The sequence below is a fragment of the Coptis chinensis genome, chromosome 1 (assembly GCF_015680905.1).
Source record: "Coptis chinensis isolate HL-2020 chromosome 1, ASM1568090v1, whole genome shotgun sequence".
Lineage (NCBI taxonomy): Eukaryota > Viridiplantae > Streptophyta > Magnoliopsida > Ranunculales > Ranunculaceae > Coptis > Coptis chinensis.
In genome coordinates, this window is record NC_141456.1 from 49,908,392 (window position 1) to 49,921,674 (window position 13,283).

The 13,283-nt window shown below is 39.4% G+C and overlaps 1 protein-coding gene across 1 annotated transcript; it reads right to left on the reverse strand.

Moving 5' to 3' along the window:
- Positions 1 to 249: 249 nt before the first annotated feature.
- On the reverse strand, positions 250 to 918 carry LOC147524411 (uncharacterized). Its single transcript, XM_086574729.1, has one exon. The coding sequence runs from the start codon at positions 916 to 918 to the stop codon at positions 250 to 252; it is 669 nt and encodes a 222-aa protein (XP_086430855.1).
- Positions 919 to 13,283: the final 12,365 nt, after the last annotated feature.

Below are 13,283 nucleotides of genomic sequence, written 5' to 3' on the forward strand. Positions count from 1 at the left end.
TGGCACAAAACATTCCTACTGTTAGATACATAGAGCTAGTCCCTAGTTCCTTTTCGGAGGATGTAAAGAAAAAATTATTTTTGAAGATGCGAGTGGAAAGCAATATGTAAGGATGTAACAAGCTATTTATTTATTTTATGAAAAGGGGTAGGGGACCTCTCTAAAAACCTCCCTTACTAAAAAAAAAAAAAAAAAAAAACTTCCCTTTCTTTCTGGATAAGAGCTTGGTTCTGAGGTGATGTATGTAAATCAGTTTGTATCAAGTCCATCTCTTTTTTTTGCTTCTTTGACTCTGCTTAACACATTCCCGACTCTCTCTCGATTCCACTGGATAAGAGCTGCCTTTGTAAGTTTGAGTTTTTTCATGAATACATACATTGGGTTTCTAACAGCTTCACTTCGCCAAGCATCCTCCACTGTTTGCATGAACCCTTCCTCTTTGTACCAGAAATTAAAAAATCGAAAAGCTTTCTTTTTCTGGTTCCTTTGTGTCATTGAGATGACAATCATGGCCGAGTGGTCTGATGTTGCACCTGGGTTTAAAAACTCAGCCTCATAGTCTCCATACTCTCCTATCCACTCTGAATTCCCCAATACTCTATCCAGTTTGCAGCTCACTCTATTCATTTGCTTGTTGCTCCATGTGAATAAGTTCCCCTTGTATCTGACGTCCACTAGCCCTGCCGAGTTGACACAGTTCATTAAATCTTCAAAGTGGATCGATCTTACTTCCACTCCTCCTGATTTCTCATGAGAATTTAGTATCGAATTGAAATCCCCGAGCAACAGCCACGGCTTGTGTACAATGCATGCCAAATCTGTTATGCTTCTCCATAGATTCCTTCTAGTACCCATGTCAGTGCTGGCATAAATTATAGTCACAATGAGTTCTTCTCCTGCACTCGTAGCCACCTCCATAGTTACTTGTTGCGAGTCTTTCCTGAAAACTGTTGTTGTGCATATTCTCGGGTTCCAGCAAACCCAAATATTGCCTACCTCATTTCCAAAAAATTACCTTCCATCTGCCATTGCTGAAATGCCTTGTTAAACACTCTATCTCTCTTCTTTTGCTTTACTCTAGTATCCACTATACCCATGAGACTTACATCATACTTTCGAACCATCTCCCTAACTTCAACTTGCTAAAAAGCTTTGTTGAACCCCCGCACATTCCAGCACGCTAAGTTTATCATTTACGTGAGTGGGGGTGGGTAAGGAGACTCATTATGGTCCCTTCTTTTGCCTTACTACTGCTGCTCTTCCCTACTGCTCTGTTTTGCATTCCTTCCTTGGCTACTTGTTTGCCTGCCCCATTCTCAGTACTCTCTGCTAAACATTTGAACCTGTTACCCGCTTGTTGTGGAGGGTTGGTATCTTTTACGTTTTGAATCTCCTTTGCTTTGGGTAGTCCTATCTTTGTGCTTGCTATTTTTACCTTTGCTGGGATATCCATGCCCACCTCTGTCTCTGTGACTTTGGTGTGTTGTTCTGTTTGTGTATCATTTTTGCTTCCTTCCTTCTCTATGGTTTTAACCTCATGCTTCTGTTCATCATTCACCCTCGAACTCCCTTCTCCTTGTACCCCTCGTGCTCTATACCGCTGTTTCTTGCTTGGCGATTACCAGCCTTCACTATCCTCAATGTTGGTCACTTCGACCAATTCTTGAGTATCTATAACTACGGCTTTTAGCTTCAGCTGTTGCTTCTCTTTATGCATATCCTGTGTTTCTATGGATTCATCTTTCTTCTCATCTTTTACCTTCTGTAGCCACACTTTACTGGATTCATCTTTACCCATTTGCGTCTTCTTGTGGCATGCTTGATCAGTATACCCAAATACCTCACAGCCCTTACATCGCGGTGGCTTCTAATTGTACTCAAATGACACCTTATACGCCCTTCGTTAATCAAGTATAACTGGTACATCCTCTGGGTACGAGCACTTCGCATCAATTTCGATACACACTCTTGCATAGGCTGTTCGAGCCATGTTATCAGTAAGCTTATCCGTGAATATAGGAAGTCCTACAGCACTTCCTACTTGGCTGAACCCATCTTTGTTCCATAATTCCATTGGTAACCCTTTGACAATCACCCATACCGGAATCGTGCGGAGTTCTCTAGTCTCGGCCTCAACGAAAAGCTTCCACGGCCTTACAACAAACAGTTGGCTGGCGATGTGAAACGAGCCAAGATCGAGCACTACTCGTCTGTCATCATCTTTCTCAAACTTGAACGTGAACATAGCATCACCATAAGGCTTCATAACAAAAATTTTAATCCCCCACGTTCTGCTTACAATGTCCTTCACATAATTGTAATTCAATCTTCTACCTACAAAAGATCCAAATATAAGATTTTCAAATTTCTTGTTGTAATCGGAAAATTGCGAACTTTTAGCATGTATGACTGGCTTCCCATTCACTATAGATGGTGGAATGTATGTCAGTGTTGCATTTCCCGCAGCCTTCTTCCCGATTATCTCTGCCCAAGAAGTTTTCATAATGCCTTTTGCTTGTTCTATGCGCTCAACATTCTTTTCCTCAATACCGCTATGTTCTGTCATATTTCCTTGTGTTTCCACCCAAGTTTGTGCTATCTCTAGCACTTTTACCCCAGTTTCTTGCGTTTTTCTTGGTTGTTTTTCCATCTCAGGCCCTTTACCTATCTGTTCCAGAACTTCCCTTTTGCCCTTATGCCCTTCTGCCTCCGTGAAATATTGCTCAGTATGTTGCTGTATCTTAACTAGTGTATCTTGTGTTTCCTTCGCGTCTAACACCTCTTTTTTGATCTCTAGGTTTGCACGATCAGCATTGCCTTTCACTTTCTCACCTTGCACTTTCGATCCCACTTCTACTCCCGATACTCTCGTTGCTTTGAAATACTGTTCTACTTCATTTTGTAGTTTCTCAACGGTTTCTTTGTCATATAGTATTGCTGTGCCAGGTGACTTACATTCATTACCTTCCTCCTCATGGATTTTCAGTGCTATATCCAAAGCAAACTCATCCATCCTACTGCGTTCTGTATTTCCAGATCCAATCTTTTCGTGGTTTAGTCTTTCCCTAAACCTCTCCAATGAACCCTCTCCATACCTTTTCCTGAGTACAGATGTCATTAACTCCATGTCTGCTTCCTCACTCAGCGGTGTTTCTCGGTCAGAATCATCTCCTTCATTACGAATCCTAGCTGGTGTGCTAGGGTTTGCATCATCTAAACTACCTAACCAAGGTGGTTTTTTTCATGTTTTCCTAATTTTTTTGGTAAAAAGACGAGAATACCCCTAAGGTTTAAATCACCCCTTAGAAGTCCCCATTAACAACTAAACAAGTCTAATAACATGCATCAGATGGAATACGTTGACCGTTGAGTTCACTTTTATCGTTGACTATGGCTTTGAACGCGTTGATTTGTTGACTTTTGATGGTTTAACTTTTTTGGCACTATTTCCCAGTTGTTCTATGATGTCTCTTTCAGTGTCTTTTTGTCTTCTTTTCGTTCTATAACACGTCTTTTGAGGTATTAGTTCTATAATAGGGCTGTATCCGGAAAAAGCGATAAGAACATGAGTTTTCTACAATCAATCAATCAATCTGGTGTTTTGCATTCATTATAGTGCAAGCTCACACATAGGTGCATTCAATCATGTGTTTTGCATTCTTTCTAACGCAAGCTCGCTTGTTGGTATGTTCATTCAATCAATCTTTTGTTTTGCTTTCATTATAATGCAAACTCCCACGTAGATGCATTTAGTCAAGTGTTTTGCATCAATTGCGATTGTATAAAGTGGGGTTATGGGGTTTGGATGTTGTTCATCCTAGATCAAACTTATATGATCAAGGCTTGGGTTTAGGGTTTAGAGGCTTAGTCCTTGTCTAACAAAGGGTTTAGTCATTGATCCTTGAAGCCTTGGAGTGTTTCCTGTGATTTTGAGTTTTTGGGCCCTTGAGTTCACTTTTATCGTTGACTATGGCTTTGAACATTGACCGTTGACTTTTGACTGTTTGGCTTTTTGGCACTATTTCCCAGTTGTTTTATGATGTCTCTTTCAGGGTCCATTTGTCTTCTTTTAGCTCTATAACACGTCTTTTGAGGTATTAGTTCCAGAATAGGGCTGTATCCGGAAAAAGTGATAAAAACATGAGTTTTCTACAATCAATCAATCAATCAGGTGTTTTGCATTCATTATAGTGCAAGCTCACACATAGGTGCATTCAATCATGTGTTTTGCATTCTTTCTAACGCAAGCTCGCTTGTTGGTACATTCATTAGTGGGATCGTTTATGGGGAAAAGGCTGCACTATAACTTTGTAAAGGATGTAGTTAGTAGAACCTGGAGAATAAAAAGCTTTGTCATGAAGCCATATGGGGACAGTATGTTTACCTTCAAGTTTGAGACTGATGAAGATAAGCAAACAGTGCTAGACATGGGATCGTTCCACATTGCGAGTCAGCTGTTTGTAATAAGGCCATGGAGAACATTTGTAGAGGCAGAAACTAGGGAACTAAAGACTATACCAATATGGGTGGTAGTTAAAGGGTTGCCCATGGAGATGTGGAACAAGGATGGGTTCAGTCAAGTGGGAAGTGCAATAGGGATTCCTATGTTTACGGATAGACTGACGGAGAATATGTCAAGAACAGCCTATACGAGGATGTGCGTGGAGATTGATACAGACTGTCAATATCCAGAAGGAGTTCTAGTAATTCTAGATCAAAAGAGAGGGTATAAAGTGGCGTTTGAATATAATTGGAAACCCCCGAGATGTAGGGATTGCAAGGTATTTGGACATTCGGAACTGAGATGGCCAAAGAAGGTGAGAGAGGACGAGGAAAAAAATTATAAAGTGTGGATACATAAAGCAAGTTCTGATAAGAAGGAAGGGGAGAAAATGGTGCAACAACAGCAACCTCAACAAAAAGAAAATGAGATACAAAAGAAAGAAAACTCATAACAGCAAGAGGTCCATGAAGTACACAATATCGAGGTAGAGGCAGAATGGGAGTCTCCAAGTGATAAATGTAAAATGAATAGTCTACCTACGAAATGAACGATGAATTCACAACGTAAGTAAACTAAAACTGGACTTTACGAATCTATTATCAAAGCTTCTACTCTCGATGCGAATTGCACTAAGTGGAGTAGGAAGTTCGTTCCACTCCTAGTTCCCTAGCATGGATTGTCTTCTAAGTCTAAGAAATCAGCCTTAAGTCAAATGAGAGCTTTACGAAATGTTATGCTAACAAGACGCGTTATTTTAAATAACTAGATATAATAAATAACAAGATAAAATATAAACTAAAGATAATCTATAAGCTACGGAAATACGATTGTTTGACTCTAGATAAAGAAATAGAGGGGAATTAAATCCACCTCGAATCCAACTTAATAACCTAGTATAGATTGTCGTATCTCGATTCTCACGTTTTCACGGCAAGAATTTTGAGTCTAATCCCTAGTGTTCATGGCATTCCTACCGGATACTAACTAGCATGTGAGGTCGTCCACCCATTCTCATGGCTAAAACCACGACCTTCTAGAGTGGAATAGATTCTACTACCAAATTCTATACTAACCACTAAGTTTTCATCAAGGCTTCATCAACCCCTCTAATGGAGGTTTAGCCTTGAGTCATCAAACTAACATTTCCCATTGAATCTAAACTAAACATAATGTAAGAAATTGAGATTTACTTAATTAACAATAATGAATCTAATTTAATGGTTTGGAATGGAATAAGAACAAGAATTTAATTTAGATCTAGAATGGAAATGACAAAATTCAAATTGACAACTAACTATTTTATTAATCTAATTAATCAAGAACAATCATTCAAAGATTTAATCTAAAACAGGAATTGAAATGGAACTAAAACTTAATCTATTAATAAAACTAGATCTAGAATTCTATATATTAATTTAGGTCTAACTAGCTACCATTAACAAAGAATGAAGCTTTTGTTTTTATACATCCAGATCCAAAAATCGTGCATGGGCTTGGAGCCATGTTTTGGGCCAGAGAATCAGGCCCAAAACCCAATTCTTTCGGTCCAAAAAGGCCTCTTCAGCTGCAGTTCGCTTCAACAGACTTTTCGTCCACTTCTGCTCCTCTGATTGGGTTAAGGCTTGGACCATTGGAAATCTCTTTCCGAGCTGGTCGTTTTGACATAAGGTAGGCCCAATTCGAGGTCTGAGTCCAAAGATATGGCATGGGGAAGTTCACTGATCTGTTCTCCTTTATCTCGCTAAAAGTCAGCGATTCGCACATAATGGACTTTGAAGCCTGAAATGCATAAAAACACGTAATCAGTATTAACTCTTACTTATTATTCACATAATTGGTCTAACAGTAGGTATGATTATTAAGGGGTTAAAACTACAGTTTTGGGCCACTTATCAAACCACCCCAAACAACATTTTGCTTGTCCTCAAGCAAAGATGAGAAATTAGAATAAGTGACCAAAAATGGAGTTCAAACTACTCGTTTATTTGAGTGAGATTGCATTGACCATATGCAACAAGGCCTTAAACCACTAGGAATTCCCTAGTGGGCCGAGTTATAGCCTCGTGAGAGTTTTTCGAGTGAAGGTACTCACAAACTTCATCTATACTACTGGCGACTAAGAAATAAAACTATTGTTTTTCTCATTCATGTCTCAACTATCTATACATCTCACTAGCAAATACATAAGAATAACCCGGTCGGAACCCTAAGCTAATATATGCATAATAATCAATCATCTAAAATAAACATATAACAATGAGTAATACTATGAAATGTAATAGCGGTCCGTTTGAAACTTCGAATAAGCGATCCTTAAGTAGGTCCTCACATAAATGTCAAGACAAAAAACCACTCTGATTTTTTCCAAGTTTAAGCTACTCCGGTGTGCGGTGGGCACACTTTACCTTACAATCTCAATGACAACAAGGAAGCCGGAGTCGATCAAACACATCGCCACTTTACTATCACACTAACCTATTCCTAATTGAGCTAGAGGTCTTTATTAGGTGTTCGCGTGATTAGGAGATGGTTTAAGAAGGAAGGAAATGGATATTCAAAAGGACAAGTCTGAGATAATAGAGTCTTCATATTATGTAACTAGAGAAACCTTGTTATTTACTTTTTGCTTCTACACTTTGTTTCCATCCTTAGCCATATTTTTTCTTTTTCTTTTCTTTGGCTTTTGACTCCCTTTATTCAATTTTTGGAGTTTTGATTTATTTCTATTTTTTTTCTTTTTCTTTGGATGGAAACTTCTTTTCTTTATTTCCGGAAGCAACTAACTAATTTTTGTTTACACAGGTTTTTCTCTTCTTCTTTCTTCATCATTCTATTCTCAGACTTATTCTAAATTGGGTAGGTTGATTTATTATTATTTTTTTTTTATTTTGTTTTGTTTTTGTAACAGGGTAAAGGAATTGTGGTTTATGGAAGGGCTAATGAAAGGCTCAGAGGGGCGACTAGCGGAAAATAATTCATAGGTTTGAATTTCTGGCTATATCGATCCAAAGAGGGCCTAAATTCTCTTAGGATATGGCATAGTGATCAAGCAAGTGGGCGTGTGATTTCTCTATCCGATTTTTTACTTCTCCCTTGTGTCATTTCTCAAATGTTTCGCTCGTATAAGGCTTTAGGCTATATTCTCACAGGATTTGTAGAATAAGTACTCTAGCCTAGATTTGAGAAACTTCTTGCTAACAATCATAGATACTCATGTAATAAATTTATAGATAGATGCAAAGATTATTACCTACATATTAACCTAAGTTTCTAACAATTATTTTGATGCAAAAGCTATGTGAGACTTCTAAATTGTTAAAGCATAGAGAAAGAAAACAATACCAATATTCCTAAGTGTATAGCATACTTTTTTATTTATATTTTTGAATTTTTGACATTTTAACTAGAAAACAAGTGCATATTATACATATCTATATCCTAACGGATGTCTTAATTACACGTGTTTCTATGCCCCCAAACAAGAAGCATGCTTTGTCCTCAAAGCATTTAAATAAAGAGGGTAGGAAAAATACCATTGAAGCGTGAGATTCGGGAACATCGCAAAACAAAGTTAAAACATACCAATATAGTAATAAAACCGACTTTAACTCTATAAGAGTTCCACCCATTATGGGGTTATGAGAGATCGAAATTGCTTGGGACTTAAGCGGACACTAACTTAACTAAAAAACTTACCTGCACCTGGCAGATACTACTCGTCATCCTCCTCTTCTATATGAGGTTCTTTTCGCGATCCCTGCCATGCCATAACAAACTTGCCGCCTTCCGTGGTGTATCATCAACTAGTGCTAACCTTTCTAGTGTTATTTGGTCCGATGGGGTGTAAGGGGCAACCAAATGTGGTTGCATCTGCCATCCCGCCAAGTCATGGCTCGGAATGATCTTACCACACGATGGGTGGGTATCATGATTTTCGACCCTTTCCCAATCTGTGTGCGTGTAATGCAGAATATGGGTAGGCAAGCTGTGGCATAATCGGCAAACCAAGACAAGCATAAGAAGGTACTTATGCCTCAAGGAATGGCCTCGCCCGAGTAGCAACTAAAACTTCGGGGAATGTCATACCGACGGCGTCCCCTCGGTAAAAAGCAAGGAAAACGCGTCACCAGCGATATTATTGGCGAATAAACTGCCGTTCCACTAGAATGTTCATCATGATGAACAACATGGTTTGTACCTACATTCAGCGATAGGCTACTCGTAGAGGCGATGTTATATTGGTCTTTGTCCATGATACTTAAACACCCTCCCCATAATACTCATGGAAATAGGCATATTCATATAGGTATGAGTTATCGTCATATATCCCCGTGTGCATAGGGTCGGTAATGGCAACCCGAAACCAAAGCTATCAATTGCTTACTTGAATTTCATAGTCGTGCCATCAATAGCAAGGGAAAATTTTTGTTCTCCTTCTTGGGTACAATAAAAGTAATATTATTATAGAAGAATTCAGTTAGCTTAGGTGAAAAAGAGTCGTCATCACTCACCGGAAGATGCATCATCCTAAGCTGCCGCGATCCGGCCATGAACGATGCTCCATAGGTATCGGTTCCCATCAAGTCTTCAAATGACTGTTCGGGAATCACTATAGGAGGTGTCATCTCAAAACTACTCAGTAGAACAGGTCGTAAAACCACGGAAGAAACCTCAAAAAATTTGAATTTCACGCGGCTTACGGATGGATGGCGCTGGCGCTTCGTGATAGAGCGCGAGTCGCTCTTAGGGTTTTGAATTACAGTGTTTGGCTGGTCGCTTCTGCGCTTAAGCGCTGGCTATCTCGGAGATTTTTCGATTCTGTGTTTTTTGGCGAAGTCAGCTCTCTGCTTGAAGCTGCCTCTGAACAAAATTCGACAAAAGTGTAAAGGCGGCGATCCCCGCCTCGACCCGCCTAAATAAAGTGCGTAAACCGAAGTTGACAAGAGAAACAAGAAGAAAAAGCTTGGAGTAAAAAAGTGAGAGATGATTGTGGGGTGTAGTGTGGGTTGTGAGTGTAGAAAGATGGAAGTTTAAATAGGTTACGGGTTTCCAAAGCGAATCGGTAAGTTGCTAAATTGTTTTAAAGGCAATTTCGAATTTGAAAAAGCGCCAAACCGAAAGCGGAAACTATCCATAGTTTTGATTTCCTAACAACCATGGTATCTTTTAAACTTGGTTTAGAATAGGTGCTTCTAAACTCTCCTACATATCATGGTACCACTACAAAAAATCATAGATATGCCGATATCGGCCTAATTTTCAACTTTGACTCCAAGATAACCTTACGAAAAATGATCAAAATAAATTATATTAAAATAATATGAAATCCAAGCAATCTAAAACAAACAACTTAATATTTAAATCTAACTACTGAAATAAAATTCCACTAACAAAACAATAAAACAATGAAATAACAGGACCAAACTGATGGTGAACACCTAAAAGTGTGAAGAAGATGGTCCCCGAGATGGAGGATCGGTTTCGTGGTGAAGAATGGCTTGAGCCATCCTGGCCTCTTGGCGACGATGCTCATGCCTCTCGGACTTCGGAGATGCGGACTCATCCACGAAGTGGCATCGTCGTAGCATCTCTATCCTGAACAAGCTTGTGCTTCCATCTCGATCTTGAGAATCGCAAGATCTTGGGCTTGGTGATTCGGTGGATAATCTCCAAGTTAGACAAGATATCTTCCCGACCCCTTTTCGAGCATTTCAACTCGTCCGAAAGTTCGATTTTGCTTATTTCGAATTACAATTTGTCTATGTCGGATATCTTCACAGATCGATAACTGTGATCGCGAACCCCAGTTTTGCAAACATTATCATTTGTTCTAAATTAGAAGTTTGACTATCGAAATTATCCTCAACCAACCATGTCATATCTTAAGCCTTCATTATTCGACTCAACTTTATTCTCTGCAGACAACGCCAAGTCTCTTGGATGCATTCCTTATAAATACTTGCATTAGAATGCAATTTGATCTTAATAGGAGCAGATTTAACGACGCTCTAAATGAGAGCATAATCTTAGTGATCAATACGGGGAAGAGGCCATGCTCTTTCCCACTCCTCTAATCACATTCAAAATTAAATCGAGGATGCAGAAATTACACTCATTCGTTTGCAAAATCCAGAGAACGCGTCGCGTAATGAAGTCCTATGTCGTGACTTTGTCTTTCGAGGGGCGTTCCTACCAATCCACCGAGCTTCTGACCCGGTTGATTGATTCTCGTTGGTCATCTGGCGAACGAATGAGATATCGTATTGTATTCACCTCTATGACCGTATCTTTCATCAAAACAGAACTGCGATTATCGGGGATTCTGAATGGTCGTATCTAGGTTGGTTACAGGCGTGATTCCTAATAGCTCAGCCAACAACAATCTCCGTTATTTCCTCCTCGTTCTCGCTATCCTAATGAAAATCCTATTTCCTCCAATTCTCGTTTCTTATAAAACTGTTCTACCAAATCATAGTGATAGAAATCCCCGATCGAAAACCACAGTCTGTTCCAATCCCTCTTAATCATATTGGCGAAAAAGTAAAATGGTGCGAAATGGTCGGCCTCAAACGCGTGCTCCGGTAACATTCTTCGTCGTAGCGCCATTGGAGTTTGAACTGATTTGGGGTTTATAGATGGAGGTGGATGCAAGTTTGATGAAAAACAAGGAGAAACAATGGTGGTGGCGGTGGTGGTTACGGTGGAGGTTTGAAAACTTGAATTGGTGGGTGGTTTCTTGGTGGAACGGTTGGAGCTTGTGTTGGTGTTTCACAAGGGCGTGGGATGTCTTTCTATTTTGATGTATTCTATTTTTATTTTTATTCTTTTTTTTTTTATTTTGGTTGCTAGGGTTTGAATTTAAATTTGTGAGAAAGCCGGTTGAGAAGATGAACTTCGCGATTTGGATTTTGGAAGGAGCACGCTGGAAGGGTGTAGGTGGTATGAGTTGGGCCCAAGCCAATTCGATTTTTCGACTTTCACGATTTTCAGTAAGAACTTCAAACTAAATTTGCCGCCGTTATCGGTCCGATTTTTGCGAATGAGATATGGAAATGATCAGGAGAGAATTTCCAATCCAATGATCCATAAACTACTCTATTCCGACCGTGGGTGACATATAAGATAGTGGAAAACGCCTCGAAGCGCGTGCATGGCGTAAGTTATGCGAACAAATGAACACTAAATTAGATGACGTCAACCCCAAATGAACTATACTAATGGACCTAAGCAACGCCAAAGGAAGGTTCGAGCAATCCGGATGCAAGATGGGATTTGCCCACCCCCAAACAAATTTTTAAACACAAAATTTGTTTTAGCATGGGTCGTTTAAAGTCGATTCCCAAGACTTGTTGGATTGCTAGTTTTATGGGTTTAGATATATATCTATATCTAAAAATGAAAACAATTATTATTATTATTATTATTTTTTTTTTTTTTTTTTATTTTTTTTTTTTTTGGAACTATAAGCAAAAACATTAAGCAAATAAAGACATAATTCACACCATAGAGAAACATGACTCAAAATCCAGAAAACATGCAAGAGTGGAAAACGTGGAAATATGTGGAATCGTGGACTTAGGATCCCGTACTTTACACCACACACACTCCATAGGGAGGGCCCGGTTACCTTAATGGTGCACTTACCATTAAATGGAAGTGGAAGGAAGTACACCAATGACAAGGGTCATTCCTCGTATATATGGTCCCGGGTAAAAGGACTTCCTCTATGTCGAGGGACGTGAAGTTCGTGGAAAATGTTTTAATCGTTGACCGTTAACTTGAAAGGGTAATTGTTGTCCTTGGGGATTTACCAAGGTAATTGCCCCGTAAAGGGGTGACTTTAGTAACGAAAAAAGGACCCGCACCAACGGGTTTTAGTTTCCGGAAAATATGTAGCCGGGGAGTTGTAAAGCAAAACCTTTTGTCCGACCACAAACTCTTTTACAAGATATGCTTATCATGAACACGCTTCATGTTAGCTTTATAATCCTTCGCGAGATCGTGAAGAATCGCTACGGATTTCTTCAAGCTCATTTAATTGTAACTGGCGTTTTGACAACGCCTCATCAATATTGTAGTTAAGGCTTTTTATATAATGACGAGCACGGTGCTCTAATTCAACGGGCAAATGACATGGTTTCCCAAATACAAGTCTAAAGGGAGACATACCTATAGGAGTTTTGAAAGCAGTTCTATATGCCCATAAGGCATCCGGATAGGCCGTCCGATGCTCTTCCATCGGTTTATCGTTGTTTCTAAAATCTTTTGATTTCCTATTAGAAACTTCTACTTGTCCACTAGTTTGTGGATGATAAGGAGTTGCTACTTTGTGTGTAACTCCATACTTTTTCACTAGGGATGCAACAACTCTGTTGTAAAAATGTGTTCCACCATCACTAATGATGGCTTTAGGAATGCCAAACCGACAGAAAATATATTCTTTAATAAAAATACCACGGTCTTATGGTCATTGCTCACGGCGTTAGGGGCCTCTATCCATTTAGGACCGAAATCCACGGCAACTAGAATATAAATATAACCGTGGGAAATGGTGGAAAGGGCCCATGAAATCAATACCCCAAACATCAAAAAATTTCTACTATCAAGATTGGATTTAATGGCATCATATTACGCCATGATTCGTTTCCAAGTTGTTGGCAACGAATACACGCCTTGCAATGCACTTGGGCATCCTTAAAAAGGGTAGGCCAATAAAATCCACATTGAAGAACTTTAGCGGCTGTTTTCATTCCGCTAAAGTGGCTACTCACACTCTTTG